The following is a 27,545-nucleotide window of genomic DNA, read 5'->3' as shown; positions in this document are numbered from 1 at the left end:
TCCTTCGTAGCTTAGTTGGTTAAAGCACCAGTCTAGCTTATTGTAGGGTCATGGGTTCGAGTCCCATCGAAGGAAAAGTGGTTACCTCCAATACATTTTCCAAATCAATCTCTTCCACATAATGTACATATTCACATATGAGTTTTCACAACATTGTAAATTAATGTCCAAGTCAGGTGGTTTAATTCCCGGAAATAGGCAATTAACTTTGATTGAACATAAATAAAGTTAAAAAAAAAACTTATCAATGTACTAATTGCAACGTGTTTTAAAAATCAACATAAAAATATTCGTATTTATTGACAAGCAAAACAACTTGTGCAAAGCACAAACTTGGCAGCTTAATAAACTTTTACTCTCGTTTGTTGAAATGGTGCCTTATTTCATGTTTTACTCATTCAACGCATTGATTTGAATGGTCATGTATGATTGTGAAGTGAAATGGATTAATTCTATGCTTCATTATTGAAATATTTGAGTTTTTTCACTTACCCCACTGTACCTTACACTTTTTTAAAGATGAATATTTCTCTACAAAACGTTGTACATATTATCGCTGAATTATAGATTAATTTGCGTGATGAGCCAACGTTACATTCAGGGCCAATATTACCTCCCGTTACTCAGATTTAAAGTTCATAATTTCCGGAAATTATTGTTATCGTATAATGGATTTCGGATATATCGAAACCATGAAATTGAATATAGTTTTCGTTTATACCCCTTATAAAAATACATTTACATTGTTCAATGCACGTTATTCATATACATAGGTGTGTAACAGTAATATTTGCCTTTTACTCTAGAATATATATATATGAAATAATGATATTACATACCTATTTTTGGTTGTATTCGATATCATCGAATTCGCGATCGCAGTTTCTTTTGTAGCTCTCCGCCCAAACACGCCAAACAAACCACATTCATTATATCGTATCCTGTCAAGATCGGTTCCCTAGAACTGTGCCCCACAATTGGTACAGCGACGATTTTTCATGGCCAAACAGCAAATTATCCCAACCGGGAAGCAAAATATCGCACAACAGATTCCGCAGCAAGTATAATCGTCTTCCAGCATTCCGATTCGGCACGCCGGGCATCCACCGACAACAATGATCTCCTGTGGTATCACCACAGTCGTAGTGGTAGTACTTCCGGAAATTCCGGAAGCTCCGCCGGGTCCACTCGGCGGAACCACTATTGGCAGGGGAACTTTCGCTCCGGACGAATCCATCGAACCGTAATTGGGCAACGGCTGGGTCGGAACACTCGGAACATTCGGATATGGGTAGAACTGCTGCTGGGGGTAGGGAGCGGATGGAGCTACCGTCATGGCAGTCGCAGTATCTGAATTTATTGAGTTAATCAATTTCAGAAATCAATTAAATATTTTGATGATTCGGCTGGATGCTTAGGAATGAGTCATCTCCAAATACAATGATATGCCAATCCATTGTATAAACGCTGTAACTTACCGTGTCCTGCTTGCTGGGTGCTTTCGGCCATCACTTCTGCGTAACTTGGAGGGAGATTCGAACTGGCCATAGTTCTAGAACCGAATGTTACAACAATTCACGTTAAAACACGCAAAATGAAATTTAAAACCGAAGCATGCAAACTACTGCTGAAAATTTTTCTACGATGGTGGAAACATTAGTACATTAGTAATCAAAACAAATAAGTACACTGCAATCCAAAAGTTTTGTCACGCAGGTTCAAGTGGAAAATATAACTTTAGTACATAGGGTAGCCAACTTGAATGCTCCAGCCATTTTTTCATTATTACTGCACAATGGAAACATTTTGCTATGAAATTCCATCGGGAGAACCTACCTTACAGTCCTATGATTTGATAACATGCATTGAAAATGCTATGGAAAGTAAAATTAGATGATTTTTTACAATTCTATAAAAAATAAACACGAGAGTGTCCATTATAGGAATATTTTGGGGGGTCCATAATAGGGAAGAAGAACGTCCCGAAACGAAACATGAAAATCAAATGAAGTGTCGACTATAGGGAAGCAATTTCCTATTATGGACCCCAGGGGGTCTACTATAGGGCAAATTCAGTCCGACTTTAAAATGTTAATTTCGAAGAATAACGTCGAGTATTTGAGTGTACCATGTATGCATCGTGAAGAGGAGATGCAGAGCTTGATATTAGATATTGCGCAGATTCCGCCTTATTAGAACCCTGCGCGCAAATTATTTGCGTGAATATTTTCCCCGTGTCACAAACAAAAATTAATTAACACTAATGCTGTCCAATGAGTAGCTCGAAGTAGCTCGAAGTTGTTCCCGTCCTGCTCGTTCTTTTTTGTCAACAAATGGGCAAGAGAGGGATGGGAAGAACTTCGAGCTACTTCGAGCTGCTCATTGGACAGCACTACTGTTTGCTGTTTGTTTGAGTAAACAAAAACACGTGTGTCCGATAAATAACAACATAATAAAACAATTACAAAGATACTTTGAATGTATTGGTGTGCACGCTAAAAATTCAAAGCAAAATGAAGTTGCGCCAGAGTCTAAAAATTGATGCAACGGGCAATATCACGCAAAATTAATATTTTGCAAATTTCCACTCATTATGCCCGGGGTAGCAAAATTTCGCTACTAGGGGGTCCACTATTGGGCATTTTACCCTAGAAGGTGAGGAAGAAGAACAAATTAAAGTGTATTAGTGGACGATGAAAAATGTAAACAGCAAATGGTGACGTACATATTTGCACGGCTTCTTATGGGAGCTCGTTCGAATGTAGTAGTGAAAGATTTTTCGCCATACACAAAAGGCACGCACACAATATATGAATTTCCATACCTTAGTATTTATTTACATTGAATGGAACCCTTAACATCGTTTTTGGTACTTCGGTTTTTGGTATGTACCCAGTTTGTGGGTAGTATACCCCAATGCAGCGCTACCCATGGGTGATTGGTTCATATATGCAGTTAGTGCTAATTATCGGCAATTAACTTCTCCTGGTGAAAACATGCAATTAGTTGAGGTAGGTACATCGAGCCTTTTGTGTTTGTATGGCTTCCTTATATGACGAAAAAAAGCTCGTCCATACTTCCGAAGTTTTGCTATCGTGAATTAAATGAAATTAAAACAAAAACATTGTACGCCATATTAAATGAATGGTGGTATTAGCACAGACAAACAGACATAACACATTGAACATTTACTCATCAAATTCATCGTCATTTAAACACTAACGACATCTGTTGATTTCAGTTAGTTGGGCAAATCACGAACCAGATGGCGGTAGTGAGCAAATGTCAAACTCGAACAAATCCGATGCGCGCGCCACTAGTGTCCGATTGGCCAACTAATGATTATTTGAATTGACCAGTAAATCAGTAAACGATGGAAATTCGACGAGTGTTATGTCTGTTTGTCTGTGGTATTAGCCTACTCTTCAGTCCCCTGGACTTACCGGACTTACGACCTATTCTCAAGACACTCTAGAATTTATTTTAGACCAAACAAATGAACAAATCCCTTACCGCTGGCAGCCCTGCAATCAGCTGTTTTTGTGTCAGCTGTCAAAAAATAGCCAATCGACACGCATACATCAATGTTCTGTGACACAAACACGTTGTTGATTCATTGACGGAACGGGAGCAGCAGTTTTTCACGAGCCATCAGCAAGAGTGCTGCAACCTACAGAAGCGATCAATTTCGAACAAAAGTTTCTAGTGTAGAAAACGCGTCATTTCCCAGAATATTGCAAGACCAACAAAATTTCTCGTGTTAATAAAGTGCACCGGTTGAGGAGCTACTGAAATCGTATTACTACGCCGCGAAAAGTGTTCGGTCTACTCGGGAAAAGGTGCTTTCCAAAATCGTCGTCTGGGGCCACTTTCCGGAGGGAGAGCCCCACCACGACCACGAGCGATTGCATAAACGGTGCGCCTAAAATTTCGTGCAAAAGAAAAAGTTACGGAGTTTGATTTGTGATTACATTGTGCACAGAAGATCCGGATGCCACAAACGGGATAATGTTACGTGAGCTGATCGCCTGGGTGCTGAACAACTATCTTGGCAAATATGTGGAAAATTTGAATACGGCCCAGCTGACAATTGCACTACTGTCTGGTAAGTTTTTTTTATTGGTTGCCAATTAGTCTGAGCTGTGGTACGGCCAATAGTCCAAATAGCGGCTAAATATTTTTTTCCATATTGTCCGCATCAAGTCAGTGACATCATATTTATAACAACAGACCAAACAGATTGCGGCGCACTTCAATAAACTTGTCAGGCTCGGGCAAGGTGCACAATTGCTACGTAAATCGCTTACTGACTAGTCATCGGGCTAAATTTGGATGTTAACATAATTCCTCTAGCAATGAACAAACTACTTCTTTTTTGTGCTTATAGGCAACTGTTACTGTAACTACTGTTCTTGCTCAATTTCCACTCTATGGACATCTTGTTAACGGAAAATGTCGAAAAGCGCTTTTCGCGAGACCGCAGGCTTCGTGCCTGAGAATCATACCATTGTGAAGCAATCAAAACACGATGACAGGGTTAGTTACGAATAGTTTTTTAAAAGTACATTCTATTAATGCACCTCATTAAAGTTATATTTCTGGAACAGATGGCAACGTGGTGTCTCATATTCATTCAGATCACATCAGACCAATGTTTACGCTTTTCAGCGTTATTCGGGTTTGTTGTTTTTGATCGCAGTAAATCTGGAAATCTGAATTGTGTATAAAAGCAAAAGCAAAATTTTTTTTCAACTTGGTGTAATGATAAAAGGTATAAACCAACAGAATATCGTACTCAATAAAATTACAATTCAAGACAAAATTTTCAAAACGACTTATCTGCTTTTGTAAACAAAGATTCAAACGACGATTTTGTCGTATCAAAACTTTTTTTCCAACGCCGCGAAAAACACCGAATAAAAATTGTGCACCAAATGAACGTCTAGCTCTCGCGAAAGTCGTACACAGAATGACGTCCCTCTCTTTTTCTCGCTTGTTGAGTATTTCCGGTGAGTCTCCGCAAAACTTAACGTTTTGCAATTGCGCCATGAGTTCTTCGTTCATTCGTCGACTTTGTTGTAGTTCTTCCATAAGCTGGGTCGTTCGTGCTTTTTCAGCTGCCAATTCGTTGGACAGTTTTTTTTTATCTACTTCTCTTTTCCTGATTATCTACATGTATGAGCTCAACACTGGTAACATTTTCGCTATCCGCCCGTTGTGTTAAGTACGTTTTTTTTGTACCCCGGCTTTTCTGTACATCTCGCAGTTTGGGCGTCATCTACTGGCTCCGCCATGTCGTATCAAAACTTTTTTTCCAACGCCGCGAAAAACACCGAATAAAAATTGTGCACCAAATGAACGTCTAGCTCTCGCGAAAGTCGTACACAGAATGACGTCCCTCTCTTTTTCTCGCTTGTTGAGTATTTCCGGTGAGTCTCCGCAAAACTTAACGTTTTGCAATTGCGTTTTCACCAAACCAGCTGTCATGTTCCAATCTCGATTCTTTTTTTTTCCAAACTGTGCTGCCAGTTTACTTTTCTCTACGACAATTGATAGATTCTTATAAATATTCAATCTGCTTTACTACAGATTTGACGAATCTGATAGCTCTCCCACCCAAACCAACACCACCATTAGGTAGGTGAAGGTTTCCGCTATCTTTGTTTACAAAAGCAGATAAGTCGTTTTGAAAATTTTGTCTTGAATTACAAGAATTGCAACTTGGTAAGCGGTTGCTAACAACCCTGCGGTTGTTGAAGGTTTTGTTTTGATGATGGAATTCACGCAGCGATTACGTAATTTCCTTCCGTACATATATCATATATACCTACCAGCAAACATAATGCTCGTTGACCGAAACGAAGAATACAAAAACAGAAGGATAAAAGACGTTATAAAAATCTGCAACAAAACAAACGCCTTGCCGTTGTGGTGCATAATATAAAAATGTATGGTAATATGATCAATAGCGAAATTTGGAACTTGATAGATATGTATCAGACGAGAAAAATAATACAATACAATTTCCTCCGCACGTTCTATACATAAAACATTTAGGTACGTACAGGGTTACTGATTCCTACATAGCATCATCTTTCGCTTGAGATGCCGCTCAGTTATGAATACCACAGCTTTTATTCGTGTGTATTCGTCACGCTTGAGAACACGATACGCAATGAACCAAACCATACATTTTGGGCATCCCTTTTCATCCGTGCTTTTGCCAATCACTGAGTTACCAGTATCTGCAAATTGGAAGCAAACGGCACTCACCAGTTATTCGTATCTGTACGGATTCTTGCTTTGCGTATAAAGTGTTCATCGGATTCCTTGTTGATTGCATCACGAGCGATGGATCGCCAAAACGCATCGCGAGTGATGATGATTGGGTATGATTGGAAGTTGTAGGGAGCGATACACAGGATTCTCTTATGGATATAAAACTAGAGGTTCTGCTTTAGCCTTTCGGAACATTTGAAGCGCGAGCCCACGAGCTTTGTATTTAGTGCATTTAGACGTTAATTATTGTTATATCGCTTCAAACTTAAAAGATAGACGTTTACAGTCTTCATTAAAGTTATTTGGGAGATCTCGGGCTTTTAGTTGAAGATGAGTTCAGGGATGCATCCGCTTGACAGCGGTAGCGTATGTGCGACGACGTAATGGGGTCGAAACTTATACGATTTTACTCTTTGAAAGGCAGAAGAATCTAAACAATAAATTGACAAAAACAACAATAAGACGCAATGTTTACATGGTATTAAACTCGAATGAATGTTTGTTATACATTAAACAGTTCAGAAACATTGGAAAATTTGTGGCAATATATTTTGCCACTGCCTTGCAAGCGCAATTTCAGCAACAACAAAAATAAATAAAATATTTTTAAAAATTAGGTTTTACGCTGGGTGCTGCGGATAGAGCCGCTTTTCTGCGCTCAAGCGAGTAGAAGGATATTTTGAAATCACTCCCATGAACAAAATTATTTTGCAGTTACTTGGTTGTCAAACATTTCCCGCTCTTAGAATTTTGCTTTCCATGCTGATAATTCGATGCAAATTTTTGATATTGTTGCCTGTTCTTTTATCTCTCATATCAATTAAGTCCACATCATGTTTTATTATTCTGTTCATGGCTTCTGCCCGGGTTGGATTAACTCAAAAGTGGTGAAAAGTGAAATTTTATGGTTATGTGAGTGGGGCAGTATAGGAGTTTCGATGAAAATTTATTTAGGAATCCTTTCTAAAATTTCTTTTTTTTTTATTCTTTCAATTAATTTAGTATTTGTATTTGGTGAAACTCCAGAAAACTTCTTGATGAATTGTTCCAGAAATTTCTTGGAAATTACAGGAATTTCTTCAGAAAATAATTTGAAGATTTTTTTTTACAATTTTTTTAAGACATTCCTTCGGAAATATTATCAAAATTGCGTATATAATCAAATTTCAGAATAAACATTCAATTTGGTGGGTCACGTGCCCCATCACGCCCTAGCTCCATCAGTGCATATACACTAGCGCCGTTAAATTATTGAATTGCAGACTAAACTTACTTCCATAATAATGGTTCTTATCTGTTCTTACAAACCAAATGGATTTTTGGTTTTGTGAAGGCTGCCTCAAAAAATTGTCCTGTTCCGCCTCAAAAAATGAGCGGAAATCATTTTGTTGAATGCAGGTTAAGTTATTTGAGGAATACATGTTGGTTCGCTACCAACTTGAGTAAAAAAGTCTTTGAGGTCATTGAATGTCTCATAAGACTGTCACTATAGAACGTCGTCAGTTGCATTCTAGTAAAATTCTGCTGAGGCCTACTACACATGATGGTATAACTGCAAATATACATTACCAGGTGACAGATGGTGTTATGTTGTTGCGTATTTGTATCAATGTGGTTCAGCTTCAGCATAAACACTAGCTGTATCTGCTGTTCAATATAGTAGATTTTCTATGTTCCTTCCACACACACGAGGTGGAGAACAGCCTTGAAGGAATTTAAAGTAAATAAATAACTAGAGTTGAGTATGGAGACATAATGAAAGCTCTTTTATTGTTTTGAACTGAAACCTATTAAATATTCCAAGCATTTTTTATCCGTATTTTATATCGATGAGATGCGTAGTTGGTGAGAACTACGCATGGTGAGAATGGGTGATTTGTCCAAACAAGGAAATTAATTATACTTTAAATGTTCTGGCGCCATCTCTTTCAAACAGCACCACCGTTTTAGTACAGGTTCCCTGAAGACAAATTGGAAGAAGCACTCCGCGCCCTATTTAAGAAATCTAAGACTTCCGTTTGATGCCAACATATCGAAAACCTATTGGAAAATGAATTTTTGCTATCACGTTGAAATCTTGGGTAATGTTTTACCCCAATTCATAACTTCTTCAATGCATTATAATGAATAAATTATTTGAACAGTGCTAATCACATAAACCAATGTGGTAAGATGATGCATAGCACACTCTGTTTTTGTTCTTCATAAGAAATGCTAAGCCATGTTTACCAGTATTAAATATATCCGCATAACAATATCAATAGAAACTTACATAAACATTAAATAATGTTCAATTTGTCATGCTATCAGTAATCTATGGTAAACTACGACGAGCAGCGATATCATTTGAACCTCGCTCCATACCTCCCATACCTAGGTAGGTATATTATTCTTCACCGGCATCGCTTGCTGTCCGTTGCAATGTTTGCTGGCGGACTGCGATGATTCAATTTTTCTATCATCATCACCACTCATCGCCATTCATCATCGCATCCGATCGCAAATCTCCAAATTCTGCTGGAGATAAATCGAGGCCGATGCAAAAGCAGTACGAACAGTACAACACTTTCGCACACCGGAGTCACTCACCACATGGTGATGAATCAAACCCGAAGTTAATGCAGTACGAATAAATACGAAACATATTCATACAGGATTCACTCGTCAGCTTTGGGAAGATGTATTTTGTGCGGTTCATTCGGGATGCATCATTTGTCGTTCTTTTCCGATTCCGTTCGCAAAGTATGAGTGAATGCGAGATACTTGATGTGATTTCCAGTAACCCTGGGTACGTATTATGCTATAAGTATTATGCTTTGAATTCCAATGCATGAAATCATATTATTGGAATGCGAGTTTATATTATGCTGTGAAAATGTAATTATGTCTAGATGATAAATTAAAATAAAAAGGTAAGAGGGTTATATCGAAATCTGTACGATAGATTACTAATTGGAAGATGAAAAGCCTATGACTTTCCAAAGAATTGCTGTGAGATTCTATTATTCAATCGAAGTTCGTAGCAAACGCCACTTTTCAAACCTACAACAGTCGCTCACCTGATTGTAATTACCACACCGATCCAAGGCTTCACGCTATGCGGTTGCATATAAACAACGCCAACTGAACTTTGGCACAATTGATACATCGTAGAAGGAATCTCTGATTTGGTTCACTGCGCTCTGCTGTCAAGGACTCGAAAGTCGCGGCGAGGGTTACCGGTTAGAATTGTGAAGAATCAATCAAGATATATCCAATTCACGTTTTATTTCCTTCTTATGGAACGCCGCTCTAATAAATAAATGACCAAGTAGTTTTAGCTTTACCAGAGCAGGAGCGACGACCTCGATAACAGAAATTGTTATGAACTAGCCTTGCATAAGAGGTAAAATACCGAAAAATTTAGCATTAGCATTGAGCAATTCGCACAAATTCGTAGGTGGTACAAGATTGTATGAGAGTAGCATTACTTTCATCCGTTACCTCAGATATTGATTTGGGACTAATCACTGTCTCTTAGATGGAAGCATTGCACTTTCCAATAGTCAAGATCTGTCCTGGCCACGTCCTTGCGAAGAGCTGCAGAACCACACTCAATGCGGTGGCGAATGTAGCCAGCGGTGGTAAATCTGTAGCGTTCATGGGTGGTACGGCAACTGATAGCAGCGATCGAAGGAAAGTGACGTTCAAGGCGGACTCTGGTGCTAGCGATCATCTAGTGAATCACAAAGGCTGTTTTGTCTCCCTGGAAAAGATGAAGCAACCAACAATCATCAGTGTGGTAAAGGACGACCAATCGCTTACTGCTTGGCATACAGGCAAAATCGTAGGTACCAACCAGCAAGGTGTCACATGTAACATTGACATTTACGAGCAAATCTATTATTATTATTTATTCAGACTAAGGCCGAAGTGGCCTGTGCGGTATATAAGAGTCTACTCCATTCGGCTCGGTCCATGGCTACACGTCGCCAACCACGCAGTCTACGGAGGGTCCGCAAGTCATCTTCCACCTGATCGATCCACCTTGCCCGCTGTGCACCTCGCCTTCTTGTGCCCGTCGGATCGTTGTCGAGAACCATTTTCACCGGGTTACTGTCCGACATTCTGGCTACGTGCCCGGCCCATCGCAGTCGTCCGATTTTCGCGGTGTGAACGATGGATGGTTCTCCCAACAGCTGATGCAATTCGTGGTTCATTCGCCTCCTCCACGTACCGTCCGCCATCTGCACCCCACCATAGATGGTACGCAGCACTTTCCTTTCGAAAACTCCAAGTGCGCGTTGGTCCTCCACGAGCATCGTCCAGGTCTCGTGTCCGTAGAGGACTACCGGTCTAATTGATTCTATAACATTCCCCAGAAAACCATACCCCAGAAAACCATTCCCCAGAAAACCGTTCCCCAGAAAACCACTCTCCAGAATGTACCATTCCCCAGAAAACTATTTCCCAGAATGAAACATTCCCCCGAAAACCATTCCCCAGAATGCACCATATCCCAGAATTTTTTTTCATACATTTAAAAAGATTCTTGCAATGAAGAAAAAAGATTTTGGCAACTAAAAAACTGGAATGAAAAGAATGGCTCGGGTTCGCTTGATAACATGTACAATGCGTGCCGCAATACTTTCTGTTTCGACGGCATGTTAAGCAATGCTGGAGTAAAAGTGTGTGTCATATTTCTGTGAAAGCATTATTATTCTGATAGAAAAGTATTGAAGTCATTAGTGATGAACTTTGTCAAACTTAAAAATCACTCTAATAAAGAACAAAAAAAAAATATTGAAGTCATTCCATTTTTTTAGGTTGTTACCCGTTATAAGCCTAAACCAACCCGACTAGAAGGTCATATCAAAATTAAATCAACCTATGTTATTATGTTATACTAAATTTTTATAATAAAATTTGTTAGAAACATGGTGCAGGATGTTGTTAAAATATCAAAATTTCTATCAAAAACTACACTACTGGAAACAAAAAACTATCAAATTTTGTTACAATTTTATCATAAAAATAACATATTTTGTTAGAAATTTATAACAGAATCAGATACAAAATATATTATTTCTGTGCGGTTGCAAATTTCTACAGCTCGTGATAGGTCTCCAGATTGTGATCAACAATCAGAAATTTTTGTTTTTGTCTGAACAAGAATATTTTTCGAGAACATGAAATTAACAACATTACAAATAAGGCAACCTTTGCAAATTATATTTGCGTTGTGATATCCATATGGCTGGAAGACTTTGCTACATCTATTTTAATTGCCTATTGTTGGGCAATTCGGTGTTAAGCATTTTTTAAATCATATTATGATAAAATCCTGTTACAACATTTGAAAGATAATGGCTACTAAGAACAAAATTCTATCAAAATAAGTTATAAATATCACAATATGTTAATATTGTGTTCAGTTTCAGTTATGCTCTCTTAGTCGGGAATGGACCTTATTATTCACGCCAATTTTCGAATTACATGAATGGTCGCTCTTAATTGGTATAAGCGAACTTTGCAAGAACAAATGTAGAATCTGCAATGAGATACTAAACGCGTGCTGTAAAAAGTAAGTTTGAGCAAATGTGTGCTTTTCTAGAAGCGTTAAATTATGATTTACCTTATTCCCGGAAAATGCCTATAGTAACCTTTATGTGGATTCTCCTATGCTGCCATCATACGTATATTTGTCCCATATTTGATGGGATTACTATTTGCATAAGACAGTTTTGCGTGTAACGACAGTATTTGAAAATTAATTAAATTTTATCCAATAAACCTGTGGATTTTTATTATTGCGGGTAAATTCATATTTCAAAAGAAGGCATCATCCACTTGTTTGCTATACTCCGGGCAAACGCGTGATTTGAAAGAAGGCGTATTTCAGGAAAGTGTGTGAGTCAAAAGAATGTATCACTCATTTGCCCTTTTACGAACAAATGCGTAGTTTAAAAGAAGGAATCATTCGTTGACATTATTTCGGGCAAATTCGTGCCTTTAGAGAAGGAATTATTTACTAATTTTTATATTCTGGTGCTTTATTTAGGACAAACGCGTGCGTAGCACACATAAATTATAGCCACCCTATAACCAGAGACCGGCGGAGTGAAAAACTGTCGAAATGGCAACGTATGAAAATGCATGAAATAGTGAAAATAATACTGGCATCACTTGAACTTTTTGCTTGCTTCTTATGGATGCAAAAAGTAAACAAGTCGAACTGGAACCGCTTTTGACGGTTCGATTGGAAACAAGATGGCGTCTTCGCCGATCTCTTATTGTAGTATTTCTAATAAATTATAGACTTATTTGCCTTATTCAGGGAAATGCGCGTTTTAAAAGAAGGAGTCATCGACTTAATTGAATCATCGACGGGTAAATGATTGGGTCCCTATTTGTTTCCCCAGTCAAGTCGTGCTTCAAAATAAGAAGGATTTTTTTTTCTGTTTTGGGGTGAAGCCAGAATAGACGTGATCATATGCTTTGGCTATGCTAAGCCAGAATAGCCGTGACCATGCGGTGCGACGTGACGTGACAGTGCAGTTTAACAGTTCATTGATAATAATTGTTATTCCTTTGCGTGAATCGGGTCGCGTCGCATCGCACGTCGCGTTTACTCTGGCGGCACCTTCCCGAGCAGCACCCATGTTTCAAATAGATCACTGCAACATCTATACGACCAGATTCAGTTACAAATAAGTCGCAGCAACCAAATTTGCATCAATTATGCTGTTTGGGTTATGGTCATTATGCCAACAGGCACATTGTATTGGAAACTATAGTTTCTAACAATTGCCACAATGGCCCTTGCACATCCAACTCATCAAGACAAAAAAAACAAGAAAATGAAATCATGTGCATCTATATATTCTGTTTTCTGGGGAACGGTACATTCTGGGGATTGGTTTTCTGGGGAATGGTACGTTCTGGCGATTGGTTTTCTGGGGAATGGTACATTCTGGGGAATGAAATTCTGGGGTATGGTTTTCTGGGGAACGGTTTTCTGGAGAATAGTATAGAACCGTCTAATTAGCGTTTTGTAGATTGTCAGTTTGGTACGGCGGCGAACTCTATTCGATCGGAGCGTCTTGCGGAGTCCAAAGTACGTACGATTTCCAGCCACTATGCGTCTCCGAATTTCTCTGCTGGTATCATTTTCGGCAGTCACCAGTGAGCCCAAGTACACAAATTCTTCTACCACCTCGATTTCGTCACCACCGATGCAAACTCGCGGTGGGTGGCTCACATTGTCTTCTCTTGAACCTCTTCCTATCATGTACTTAGTCTTCGACGTGTTGATGACTAGTCCGATCCGCTTAGCTTCCCTCTTCAGTCTGATGTAGGCTTCCTCCATCTTCTCAAAGTTACGTGCCATAATATCTATGTCGTCGGCGAAACCAAATAGCTGGACGGACTTATTGAAAATTTTACCACTCGTGTTAATCCCTGCTCTTCGTATTACCCCTTCCAAAGCGATGTTGAATAGCAAACACGAAAGACCATCACCTTGCCGTAACCCTCTGCGGGTTTCGAAGGGACTCGAGAATGCCCCTGAAACTCGAACTACGGACATCACCCGATCCATCTTCGCTTTGATCAACCGTGTCAGTTTATCCGGAAAACCGTGTTCGTGCATTAGCTGCCATAGCTGGTCCCGATCGATTGTATCATATGCGGCTTTGAAGTCGATGAATAGATGATGGGTGGGCACGTTGTATTCGCGGCATTTCTGCAGTACTTGGCGAATGGCGAACACCTGGTCCGTGGTGGATCGTTCGCCCATAAAACCCGCCTGGTACTGTCCCACGAACTCCCTTGCAGTTGGTGCTAGTCGACGGCATAAAATTTGGGAGAGTACCTTGTAGGCGGCGTTCAGCAATGTGATTGCGCGGTAGTTGCTTCAATCCACCTTATCGCCCTTTTTGTAGATGGGACACACGACACCTTCCATCCACTCCTGCGGCAAAACTTCCTCCTCCCAAATCTTGGTAATGACCCAGTGCAGCGCTCTAGCCAGTGCCTCACCACCGTGTTTAAATAGCTCTCCTGGTAGTTGGTCAACTCCAGGGGCTTTGTTGTTCTTCAGCCGGTAAATCTCCTCCTGGATTTCCTGGAGATCAGGAGCCGGTAGAATTATGTCCTGCGCGCGTTCTCCCAGGTCCATCACCATATCGCCATCTTCGTCTGCCACATCGCCATTCAGGTGTTCTTCGTAGTGCTGCCGCCACCTTTGGATCACCTCTCGCTCGTTCGTAAGAAGGTTCCCGTTTATGTCCTTACACATATCAGGCTGTGGCACGTGGCCCTTACGTGAACGGTTTAACTTCTCATAGAACTTTCGTGTGTTATTAGCGCGGTACAGTTGCTCCGTATCTTCACGGTCTTGATCTTCCTGCTGGCGCTTTTTCCTACGGAAAATCGAGTTTTGTCTGTTTCGCGCCTCTTTATATCGTGCCTCGTTCGCCCTCGTGCTGTGTTGCAGCAATCTCGCCCATGCTGCATTCTTCCACTAACTGCTCACATTCGCCGTCATACCAGTCGTTTCTCTGATCCGGGGGCACCGTGCCAAGTGCAGCGGTTGCGGTGCTACCAATGGCAGATCGAATATCTCTCCAGCCATCTTCAAGAGACGCTGCGCCTAGCTGCTCTTCCGTTGGAAGTGCCACTTCCAGCTGCTGCGCGTATTCTTGGGCTAGTCTACCGTCTTGTAGCCGCCCAATGTTAAGCCGCGGCGTCCGACTTCGACGCGTGTTGTACACCGTCGAGAGTTTTGAGCGCAGGCATACTGCAACGAGGTAGTGGTCGGATTCAATATTCGCACTGCGGTAAGTGCGGACGTTCGTGATGTCGGAGAAGAATTTACCGTCGATTAGAACGTGGTCGATTTGGTTTTCCGTTTCTTGGTTAGGTGATCTTCATGTGGCCTTGTGGATATTTTTGCGGGGAAAGAAGGTGCTTCGGACTACCATTCCGCGGGAGGCTGCGAAGTTGTTGGCCGTTGTCATTCGATACGGTGTGCAGAATATCCGGTCCGATGACCGGTCTATACATTTCCTCCCTTTCTACCTGTGCGTTCTTGTCACCGATGACGATTTTAACGTCCTGCAGTGGGCATCCATCGTATGTCTGCTCCAGCTGTGTGTAGAACGCTTCTTTCTCGTCGTCGAGTCTCCCTTCGTGTGGGCAGTACACGTTGATGATGCTATAGTTGAAGAAACGGCCTTTAATCCTCAGCTTGCACATCCTTGCGTTGATTGGCTGCCACCCAACCACGCGTTGGCGCATCTTACCCAGCACTATGAAGCCGGTTCCCAGCTCGTTGGTGGTGCCACAGCTTTGGTAGAAGGTAGCCGCTCGATGCCCGCTTTTCCACACTTTCTGTCCTGTCCAGCAAATCTCCTGCAGCGCCACAACGTCGAAGTTGCGGGGATGTAATTCATCGTAGATCATCCTGTCGCAACCTGCGAAACCTAGCGACTTGCAATTCCATGTTCGAAGCTTCCAATCGTGATCCTGTATTCGTCGCCTAGGTCTTTGCCGATTATATCGAGTCGCATTATCTCTTATATTGTTCGTAATGATTGGTTTTCTAGGCGGCTTATTGGGCCTGCGCAAACCTCCTGTCTCGTCGGAGGGCCGTCGTGTCAGGGCTGTTTAGCGTCCCACCTAACACCAGGACTTGGGCTTGTGCGCTTTGAGCGGCACACGGTCGCTTTGGTGGGGCCTACTTGCGGATACATGCAGCTTTTTATAGAGGTTTAACAGGGCCCACTGTCAAACCCCACCACATCCTAGGCAAGCCCCACAACTCGCAGATGGCCTGGGGAGGGATCGTCAAACCCTTGGACATAGTCCCTGCTGCCCGCACGAGCAAATCTACTGTCTGTAAAAAAGTTGACCAAGGCGGGCGTGAGAGTAACGTTCGGAGCAAAGACGGCTGAAATGTACTATGACGGTGAAATGATTGGAGTATGTCCAATGGGAGGAGATTTTTATGAGTTGGATGGTTACTTACCAAATGCAGTTGCAAATCTGTGCAAAGCTGAAGAAAACACATATTTGTGGTGAAAACTCATATGTGAAAATGTACGTTATGTGGAAGATATTGATTTGGAAAATGTATTGGAGGTAACCACTTTCCCTTCGATGGGACTCGAACCCATGACCCTACAGTACGCTAGACTGGTGCTTTAACCAACTAAGCTACGAAGGACCTCCCTCGGCCTTCGCAACCTAGCGGCTACTGAACGAGCTCGAGATTCCCAAATTGGACGCATAGTCAAATCATTCGCAATCCATTTCTCAAGCCAACACTTCCACATGTGTATAGTACACGTCCACATTAGAGGAGCGTGAGTATTTAGAATGTCTGGCACCTGAATCAAACACTGCACTACATAAAAATACATTTTTTCCGTATCGTTATCGTCCCTTCGCCTGATTAACTGCCTTCCCAATCATCAGCTGCTGTTCAGTTGTGGTACTTCCATCCATGGTAAAAGAAATCATTGATATCCTAAGTGCTTCCATTTTCCAAACTTGATGTGCTTGATAACTTACTTGGCCAACTTAATTTATTCGAGAAATAAGGATTTTTTCTCTTTAAAAACTTGCTGTGAAAATTTTTGACGTTTATTTTGATTCACTGCGATCCGCCCTGTTGTTACATTCGGCGGTGCAAAAATAGTCAATATTCAACTCCATGGTATTTAGAAGACTAAGTCAGTGACCTCCTGCCAAGTTTCATTCTCTTCCTACAGTTACGGTAATGAGCGGCGTGGCCAGGAGTAGCAATACTCATTCTTTAATGATTTTGGTCTTTTCGTGTTTACTAATAACATTCTAGATAAGGATTCCAAAAGAAAAACATGGGGATCACTAGACTTGCCCAGGAAACTAGTTTCCAATCTACGAATTACACCGTAACAATGTTAATACAACATGTGGCTTCACTATCTGATTGTACTCCTTACAAAAGTCATTATTTGGTCACTTTTTCGTTATCGTTGGTCACTAAAGTCGCTATTATGAACAACATTTATCACTACCAGCCCTGTGATGATCAATGATCGATAGAGTTTCAACACCCATGTAGGCTATTGTGCGCTACCAAGTCTCATGCAGAGCGTCGGTGGTCCGAAAGGCAGCAGTAGGCGTCTTCTGCCGGCCGTTCCTGTCTGGGGAGCTACGCTCAAGACTCAACGTAATCGCTGAAAGTTGAACAGCGTGTTTCTTCCGATGTTCATCCGTGTCGCGAGTGCGTACCGAACCACTTCGTCGGAAACAGTTTGAGTTATCGCCGGGATAACTCCAATCTGCATAAGCCGAGGATAGGATGATATCGAGTGCTACCAACAGGGAGGAACCAGTATTATGAGGAAGACGGTGACACTGGGCTCTATGGTCACGTAGCAATAGGAGTGAGACAATGCAGAGAATGGAAGGTGGACCCACCGGCTCATCCCCAATGCATCGACGTGAGTGAAAGGGGAGCATGGAGAGGTGAACTTTTACCTCATACATTTTCTGTCCGGACCCGCCAATATCTCCACCGATGTGGCTATCCATCGTCCCCTTTTTACACAGGCTTTGTTGCACGACCACCGAGGAGGTTTGTTGCACGACTGAGGAGGGATCGAGACAACGTAGCGAAGATTAGCCAGCCGGACTGCAGTCAGTGAACTAGCAAGGGGTCAGAATTTTAAAATAAGTGCATGAGAAATGTAAATTTCGTTAATTTTGTAGTATTAAAACTTTAATGTTCTACGTGGTTGAAGGTCTGTTAGTTAATTTGGTATTCTATATCCACTTGAAGAATGTGTCTGTGAATGGCTGGGTTTAATACCATCATTATTTTCAAGACTTCTGAAGTTACTACTAGGGTTAGGCGGGGCAAGATGGGTCACGGGGTAAGATGGGTCAGGGCCGTTTTTGAGCATCGTGTACATTTTAATGTGGAGATTATGACTTTGTAGGAGGAATAATTTGGTTCTACTTTATTATCACTCGATTTGATGATAAAATTTTATTTTGGTAGTGTATGGCAAGGTAAAATATTTTTCAGCATTGTTTCTTATGCGAAGCACACTTTCTATAAAACGTGTAATCTCGTCGAGCAATGTGAAATTTAAACATTTTTAGTAACATAGTGAACGTATTATAAGTAATGTAGGTGATGTTATACTAACTGCGTTGAAATAAATAAATTTGATCGAAAATTAGACATTCTAACGTGAACTTACAAATGGGGCAAGATGGGTCAGCACATACTGAGGGGCATAGTTCGTATTCAAAAAAATTTTTCCATTGGTGGCTCAATCATTTTAGGGTTACTTTTGACATAATGATGTTAATTTGTTCATTGAAAATGTCTATTTTTTGTTTTTAAGAAAACTATTCTTAGAGGGCTTGTTTTCATAAGAATTTGCAGATATTTTTAAATGTAGAGCCATTTCTTCATCCAAGGCTTAAACATTATTTTTTATTCAATATAATCATTTGTAATAAAGCTATCTATCTGTGTGTAATTGAATATTGGGAATGAAAACAATATTAATTGCAGTATTTAAATTTGACCCATCTTGCCCCGCTGTTTGACCCATCTTACCCCGCCATTTTTTGATTGACAGAAAAATAGACTTCTACTTTAATGACTCGAAATGGAATAAAAAGTGGAGTTTTTGTTATTTTATACCCCTGGCTTACAGATTATGAGCTATTTTTATAGATCCATGTTGAAAAATTAAAATAAAATGTTTCTGTTTTGAGAAATTCAGGGTTCGCCTTAGGCGACCCATCTTGCCCCATCATACCCTACATTTTATTCAGATCATCCTCAACATTTGACAACATTTTTTTTATGTTTTCTCCGCATATTTACTTATCTTTTTTGCCTTTCGCGTACAATGACGCAGAATGCTATGCTATTGAATATGGGCCCGATTGGACCAAGGATTGGACATTGCGTTTGGGATTTTTTTTAAATCAAGTATGGTGCTTTTCCCCAAGGGTGGTAGCAATGCATAATAATTAATGCAAAAACATGCAAAATGAAATAAAAAATGCGATCTAAACCTCCAAAGAGGTTTTTTTACCTTTCTAATATGATTTTTCCAATACTTTTTTTATGCACGAGAAACACATCATCACCGCTAGGTGGATTAATCTTATTAGCTACCGGCTGGGATTTTACAATTTATTCATGTGCCTTACTCGTTTCTGATTATCTCATACCAATGTGAGACTATTTTGCCCTGCTCCTGCTGCATTGATTTTTTCAAAGCAATGTTCTGTTCACTTGTTCATCATTTCACTCAAAACTCGAGCAGTACCTACCAAGTTTTTATAAAAATCGCAATGCATAATAAGCAAATTATGGCAAAACAAAGTCAATCAAATAATTTTCCAGCCATTTTTTAATACATATTCTCACTTTCCAGGTCAAGTGGAGCTCGAAAATCTCCCGCTGCGCAAGGATGCCCTCCGCAATCTGGGACTACCGCTACAGATCATCGGTGGAACGATCGGAAAAGTGAAGCTAACCGTCCCAGTGCGACAATTCCGAACCGCCTCATGGTGCCTCAACATCGACAACGTGAACGTAGTGTGCGGCCCCATCGATCTGAACGAATGGAACGCGGATATCGAACAGCAAACTGAGCTTGACTTCAAAATTGCATCGCTAGATCGATTAGAAGCAAAGTGGCGAGCCCAAAGAGAAACCCCCATCACCGAGGGCAGCTACTATGCCTCGTCCTATTCCGGTTGGCTTAGCTACGGAACCTCGTTGATGACAAACATCATCGAGAACCTGCAGCTGAAAATAAACGGAATACACGTCCGTTATGAAGATGCACTAACGGTTCCGAACCAAAAGTTTGCCTGTGGAATTAACATCGAAGCCCTCTCGGCGCAGAGTTGCGACCTAAACTGGATTCCCGGCCAAACGTCCAACTGGAGCCAACAGCAGGTCACCTTCAAGCTGGTCGAGCTGACCAATTTTGCCATCTACTGGGATCCGGTGGGCGGCAACGACCAGGTCTACATTATAAATCCGATCAGTGCCAAAGCACAGCTGAAGCGGGATCGAAGTGAAACGCCGCTGCGCACCCGCAGCCGACCCCGCTTGGTGTGCGACCTGATATGGGACGAAATTAAAATTACGCTTAGCGATGTGAGTATGAATTTTTATCTATGAGTTACGTAATTGATGTAGGTATGTTATCAGCTTGACGTCACACAGAAGAAAATGCAATTGATGGCCAATGCCTGATGAAATAAATACATGATTGAACAAATTAAGTTATTAGAAATGACTGATTGAGTGGTTTCAAGAGAGCAGATTGCCAATCGAACAGAATAAGAAAATCAAAACCAATTTTGGCAAGATGAGATTTTCTCTCCAAATAATCATGCACACTGTTAGACTATAGTCCAACCAAAGACTTGACACTGAACAAATATTATAAATATAAAATGAATCTCAAATACAGGAAAATTAGCAAAAATTGGTGAAAACTTGGGTTTTCTTATAAGAAATCAGCATTAGAATATAAAGTCTTTTAACACACAAACATTTTATTAAACCACCCGACATTAATTTACAATGTTCTGAAAACTCAGATGTGAATATGTAGCCGCCAGACATTATAGATACTCACGCTTTTCAAATCAAAAATCAAATCACATCTGAGTTTTCGGAACATTGTAAATTATCTTTGGTGACTTTTGTAATATAAGTTGGATCGTATCCCACAACTGGGACATTTCCATTGTTATCATGGTTAAGGGTCATTTGGTCGAAAAGGACATTTGGACGAACGTCAATTGGCCTAATAGTTGACATTCGTTTCCTTATTAGGCATTTGAAGTAAGAAGTGAGGAATGGTATCTTCAAAGTGAGTAGAAAGTAGTGAGAAGCAAAATTTTATAGGTGGGAAGTGAGAAATAAGAAGTGAGTATTGAGAAAAACAGGAGCAAGAGATGAGAAGCGATAGTTGGTGATTGGGAAGCGAGATGTTGAGAAGTAAAAAGCGAGATTATGAATGAGAAATGAGTGGTGAGATAGACAGAAGGAAGACTGAAAAAGGAAGAAAGGGAAGGAAGAATGAAAAAGGATAAAGGAAGAAAGAAGAAGGAAGAACAAAGATGAAAGAAGTAAGATAGAAGAATAAAATAGGAAAAATGAAACAGAAGAAAGATGGAAGAGTAGGAGTAGTAGTAGTAAGAAAAAAAATTGAAGGAAGCAGGAAGGAATAAGGATTAACCCTCTCCCACCCATGGTTTCTGTATAGCACCATCAAATTTTGAACTCTCTAACCTTCATCGAATTGTTTCAACAACAAGAAGCAATAGGGTATGACGGGGCAAGATCAGCACCCTAAGAATGATACTTAATACCTTCTCAGCAAGCATGCTTTTCTATATTACAATACAACAGTTCTTTTTTGTTGCATCTTATCTAACATCTAGACTAGAACCAACAATCAATATGAAACTGGATTTTTTTGTGGTTCCTATTTCGTACGCTATGGACGATCTTCGGTACCCAGAAATGAAGTCGTCACTCCAGTGCGTAATTTATTAATGCCCCCCCCCCCCTAGCACAAATTTTAGCCACAGCAACATTTTCGTAGGTTGATTTTTTTGTGTGTCTTTATTAAGGAGACTTTGAGCCCTAGGCTGGCTCGTCTCCGATTAGGTTGATTTTTTCTTCAAACAAGATTCGATTCTATCAAGCGGAAAATATGGACACATGTTTTTTTTAAATATTCCAAAACATTTATATTCCTATCATGGTTCCATTAATGTTCTCGAATTCTCTTTCAGCAACTATCTAATGAAGATCTGGCTGATCATTTTTATCTTACCCTATTCAGCAATTTGAAGAAATTGAAGAGAATCTTCGGAACAGTCTTTCGAAATGTATTGGTGTAGTTTTTTCAATAATATTTTTGCATATTGCATAGCTTCAAAAATTCTTGAATCTCTTGTAAGTACTATACTTCTTTAAAATGGTTAAATATTTGACGCAAACTTATCATAATTCTTTGAAAAATTCTACTACGATATCATAAATAACCACGGAGACGAGCCAGCCTCGGGCTGAAAGTCTCCTTAATAAAGACACAAAAAAAAAAAAAATAAATAAATAAATAACCAGCAAAGCTGTGAATCCATTCCATAAACTCAATCCTTTCTCTCTTTCTAATCCGGCTGACCCGATCTCAGCTGATCCGGCATCAACCAACTTTTCAATACAAGACGGAAAGTCTAAAGCTTATGTAAATATCAATGTTTAATGAAGATGGTTTATTTATTTAGGGTCTGTCTTATTTCCCAAATTGGTCATCCATTGGTTCTCTGTGCAATTACGATTGCTCTGGTCAATAACGGAGTCAACGGAATAACAACTACAAAATGTATTTATTTATTTATTTTTTTTTTTGTGGTTTAAAATTCAGTTTATTTGTAGTTCATTTACAATTAAAAGTTATTTATAGTTTTAAAAATTAACGTCCAAGTGGAAGACTAATGAGTTTACATCTATAGCATCGTTACTTAAATTAACAAAGTTGATGTAATTTGTTAACATTCGTAAAATCTCCACTCGTTTACGTTTGTTCACCCCTGCCAGTGTAGGTATCGCCAACTCTTCGTAAGTGAATCTTCTCCATCCATTCATAAGCCCTGCTATTCTCTGAGGACCGTCACAAATTTTGTCTAATTAATTAAGCTAATCTGAAGTGACGTTAGTTAGTGCATAAAAGTTTCTGCTTTTCGTTCTAGATCCAATACAACCAAATGATGCAATGCGTTCGTGGACTGGACGATATTGCGCGTTATCGGCGTTTCAAATTGCACCGACCGAGCAGCACTGTACGAGAGGACCCCAAAGCATGGTGGCGATACGCCGTTCGTTGCCACGGGCTTCTGCGGCATTCGCAGTGTGATCCGTTTGTGATAGCGAGGGAAAATTTGCGATATATCAATGTGTACAGCAGGGTGGTCGCCAATCCCAACGAAGTGCTCTCCAGTGATAATAAAAGCTTCAAGGATCGGATAGAGCGTGAACGAGATTTCGATGAGCTGAAACTGCTGAGGGATGTGTGCATGATGCGAATACCATCGCTGGATAAATCTCCTCAAATGAATCAGGGCAAAAACATGTTGGTTCATTTCTTTCCTCAATGGTTGGGATGGTACAATAATAATAATGGCAGTGCAGCGGAATCACCGCATACGCCAGAACAGAATGGGGATCCATCGGAGCCAAACTGGGGCCAAGAGGAAGATCTGAGCCCAATCAGCAGTTTTGAAGACGAAATTCTCAATGCACTCTCTGACTCCGTAGACACCAATTCGCTTCTTAAACGGGATGCCGTTTTCGGTAGGTTCAGTTTTGTGTTAAGACAGGGCACCATGGATTTCTGCAGTGCTCTGGAGATGACGCCTAAATTACAGTTTCAGTTCCAAAGTCTTAAACTTGATGTAGAAACAAGACCACGAAGCGGATCTCATTACTTGAGGTTATCGTTAGGATCTATCCATATTAAAGATCGTATCACCCCAAATTCACAGTTCCCAGACCTGGTGAAGCCACAGGCGAAAGATGACTTGCAAGTCACCGCCAAAGTTGGGCCGGTCAAATCAAGAAGTCAGTCGTTACAGCAAACCCCCCTGGAACCAATTTTTGAAGTGCAATATGAGCGAAAACCTCTCTCACACGATACCGATTATCGACTGTTGGTGAAATCACAGTCGCTGGATATCGTTTACAATATGGATGCCGTCAAATGGATAGTAGACTTCCTTACCAAGCCTCATCAACAGTACGACACTAGGAGGAAACTAGAAAACATGAAGAACAAAACAAAGATGGAGTTGATGCGAAACATGAAAAATATTCTCGAAGGACACCTCAATACCAGAAAAACGTGGACGTTGGAATTCGATATCTTCGCTCCTCAGATCATATTTGTGGATAATTTCGCCGATAGGCAAAACAGTACAATTGTTGTAGTTGATTTCGGTCGGCTACAGTTGACGAATGGTAACAAACCATTTCTTGGGTCCAATCTGGTGGGAAAGTCAGCCAATAATGATAACTCCCCGGAAATGACAACGGAGAATGATGAAGAAGATGCATTTATGACTCCTTGCTCAACACCTCCGGGTTCGGAGGCCAGCACAACTAACTCTCCCACTCTACAGTCGGCTTTATCGGAATTACCAGAACTCAACTTTACCGCTGGCGATACACTAGATGAGCACTTGCTCTACCAAAAGTTGTACGATCGTTATCACATTCACCTTACGGACCTCCAGGTTCTGGTTTGTCGAGGGAAAGAACGATGGAACTTTGCCAGTACGAAAGGCACATCGACTTTGCACGTGTTGGATCGTTTCAGCATAGCTCTTCAGGTGGAGCGACGCGTAGTGTACACAAGCGATCCCCAATATCCCAGCCTGACGCTTTCGGGGACTCTCCCGAAGCTGAACGCTCATATCAATGAATACAAAGTGTCTACCCTTGTTACACTTTTCCATAGTCTCACAAAGTCGGGTCAAATTTGGACGACGACTGGTGACGTTCCGGATGTGGCAGAAGTTGCCCAACCCGAGGGTCACGCTGCAAGTGACGATGATAGTATCACAGATAGCAGTTCAGCGTATCGGCGCGAATCCGCTAATATCATCGTGTTTCAGTTTACGATCGACCAGATGTCACTTGAGGTGCAATCCAGGGGAAGATGTGTAGCGGAGCTGCAAGTTTCCGGCGTGAAGGCCGGCTACAGTAAGCGGCCGGAGGACGTAACGCTGACTTTGTCCGTGCACGGACTGTTGCTGGCCGATGCCATGCAGTCTTTCGGGCCCGATTTCGAGTTACTCATCGCGAGTCATCGGCACGTTGGGTAAGTTGGTTTAGAATAGCGGCGTGGTATCATTTATTATACGTGACATACGCCTTACTCACTTTTTTCAGAATGGATAGTTTATCGGGAAGCCTAAGGCAGAGCGAGCCTTGCTCTCCTTGTTCGCCAGGATCGCCCGATCCGAACATGGAATATCGGAGACCGACGAGTCCATTGACGATTTCAAAAGCACTAAACAACTTACAGAAAGGTTAGTATAAATTTATGTTAATTTTAAGCAGACACGAAAATTTTAATTTTTCATTATAACAATTATGAAGATTTCATTATGTGAATTTTGTGTTGCTGTCGCTTAATTCAAAGTTCTTCACGAATAATAAACATCCATCTTCTAGGTTTAAATTTTCCATTATTTGAATTGGAACGATCCATTTTGCTAGATCTGGGTCTATGGCGACTTATTAGGCCGTTACAAATATTTAATTAACTTTTTGTCCTACTGGTCACCGAAAGGTCAAGGGGAGTTTAGTTTAGTTTATGGATCCTGTACACCTCCGGTGGTGCAAAGAGGTGACTTGAAAGATCTCCATCCTAAGCGTTGCCCGGCTATCGCTTCAACCTGTTGCAAGGTTAGATTTTGGTTTTGATTTCGACTTCTTTTATTTCTTTATTGAGGCTTCGCCTCCATGAGCCTCTGGATCTGCCTCTGCTGCGATGTCCCGCTGGGTTCCAGTCTAATGCTTGTTTACAGATTTCGTTCCGCCCCTAGGTAGAGTGTGGCCGACCCAGCCCCACTTCCGATTTCGAATTTCTGTTGCTATCGGCCTCTGGTGACAACGACGATGGAGCTCGTTGTTTGAGATCCAGTTGTAAGGCCACCAGGCCCGAATTATATACCGTAGGCATCTGTTAATCAACACCTGCAGCCGTTGAGTGTTCTCCACTGATACACACCATGTTTCGCTAGCGTATAACAGCACAGATTTCACGTTAGAGTTTAGAATTCGTATTTTGGTGCATTCACTTATCTGCCTGTTTTTCCAGATATTTCTTAAACTCGCAAAGGCAGCCCTTGCTTTCTTGATCCGTGCGCCTATGTCGATCTGACGCCGTCTGACGCTACTAAGATATTGGAAGCTTTCAACATTCTCCACTGGTTGCTCGGCTACTGTGAAACTGGAAGGAGTCACCGTGTTTACTTCCAACGATTTGGTTTTGTTGACGTTGATTACTAAACCTGCCGAGGAGGAGCGCTCGGCAAGGTCGTTGAGCTTACTCTGCATATCAGAGCGCCGTTGCGCGAGGAGTGCAACGTCATCAGCCAATTCGAAGTCGTTTAGGTGCTCCATGGTTATAGGCTGCCATAACAGCCCGCGGTTTGGTTCACGGTCAATCGCATCTACACCGCACTCTACACGAAAAGGCCTCGTACTGTGCTTCGATGAGGCCGATGATTTTCTCAGGAACCCCTTGCATCTTAGGGCGCCCCACATATTCTCGTGATTGAGACGGTCGAAAGCTTTTTCGTAGTCATTGAATACCAAGTAAAGGGACTCTTGGAATTCGTTGACCTGCTCCAGAATTATGCGGAGCGTGACAATATGGTCCACACAGGATCTTCCGGCACGGAATCCGGCCTGCTGCTGCCGGAGAGTCGCATCGATCTTCTCCTGAATCCGGGCTAGGATAATTTTGCACAGCACTTTGAGAACGGTACACAGCAACATAATGCCTCGCCAGTTATCACATACAGTCAGGTCACCCTTTTTGGGCACCTTCACGAGATACCTTGCATCCAGTCGACCGGGAAAGTTGCGGTGTCCCAGATATTACGAAATAACCGATGCAGTAGTTGAGCGGATGTCATGGGGTCAGCTTTGAGCATCTCGGCTGGTATGCGGTCGACCCCTGGGGCTTTATTCGATTTCATGCTTTGGATGGCTGTTTAAATCTCTAGTAGTGATGGAGCTTCGGTATTGACGCGTGTTATACGTCGGATCCTAGGCAGATCATGCCGAGATGGTGATGGCCTGGCTGGCACGTGAAAAAGTTGTTCGAAGTGCTCGAACCAGCGTTTCAGCTGGTCAGTTGGGTCGGTCAATAACTGATCATTCGCGTCTTTCACAGGCATCGTTGCATTCATCTTCGCCCCGCTTAAGCGTCGTGAGATATCGTAGAGGAGGTGAATATCCCCGGTTGCGGCGGCTCTCTCTCCTTCGTCGGCCAGAGAGTCTGCCCACGCTCGCTTGTCCCGTCGACATGAGCGTTTTACTCCCTTCTCAAGATCCGCGTATTGTTGACGGGCTAAGACTTTGGCTCCTCTGGTTTTCGATCGCTCTATCGCGGCTTTGGCTTCTCTTCGCTCCTCTATCTTCCTCCAGGTCTCATCGGTGATCC

General features: G+C 41.4%; 2 protein-coding genes across 2 annotated transcripts in view; one reads left to right on the top strand and one right to left on the bottom strand.

Annotated features, from left to right (window-relative positions):
- Window positions 1-708: 708 nt before the first annotated feature.
- On the bottom strand, window positions 709-1,672 carry LOC134216845 (membrane protein BRI3). Its single transcript, XM_062695636.1, has 2 exons — window positions 1,479-1,672; window positions 709-1,350 (listed from the first exon to the last, which is right to left on the bottom strand). Exons 1-2 carry the CDS (start codon window positions 1,546-1,548, stop codon window positions 959-961), a joined length of 462 nt encoding a protein of 153 aa, XP_062551620.1. The 5' UTR covers window positions 1,549-1,672; the 3' UTR covers window positions 709-958.
- A 1,941-nt stretch (window positions 1,673-3,613) lies between these two features.
- LOC134212705 (intermembrane lipid transfer protein Vps13D) overlaps window positions 3,614-27,545 on the top strand; it is a 40,040-nt gene continuing 16,108 nt past the window's right edge. The window contains exons 1-4 of the mRNA XM_062690791.1: window positions 3,614-4,105; window positions 19,713-20,446; window positions 23,062-25,187; window positions 25,259-25,398. Coding sequence (XP_062546775.1) covers window positions 4,009-4,105; window positions 19,713-20,446; window positions 23,062-25,187; window positions 25,259-25,398 — 3,097 coding nt within the window. The 5' untranslated portion in view covers window positions 3,614-4,008. The remainder of the gene's footprint in view (window positions 4,106-19,712; window positions 20,447-23,061; window positions 25,188-25,258; window positions 25,399-27,545) is intronic.

This window comes from Armigeres subalbatus, chromosome 2 (assembly GCF_024139115.2).
Source record: "Armigeres subalbatus isolate Guangzhou_Male chromosome 2, GZ_Asu_2, whole genome shotgun sequence".
NCBI classification, from domain to species: Eukaryota; Metazoa; Arthropoda; class Insecta; order Diptera; family Culicidae; genus Armigeres; species Armigeres subalbatus.
This window is presented reverse-complemented; position numbering and strand designations above follow the sequence as displayed.

Excerpts from the sequence above, each read along its gene's own strand:
- LOC134216845 (XM_062695636.1), bottom strand. The coding sequence starts at position 1,548 with ATGGCCAGTTCGAATCTCCCTCCAAGTTACGCAGAAGTGATGGCCGAA. Across the intron at positions 1,351-1,478 it reads CACCCAGCAAGCAGGACACG|ATACTGCGACTGCCATGACG; the intron begins GTAAGTTACAGC and ends CAATAAATTCAG.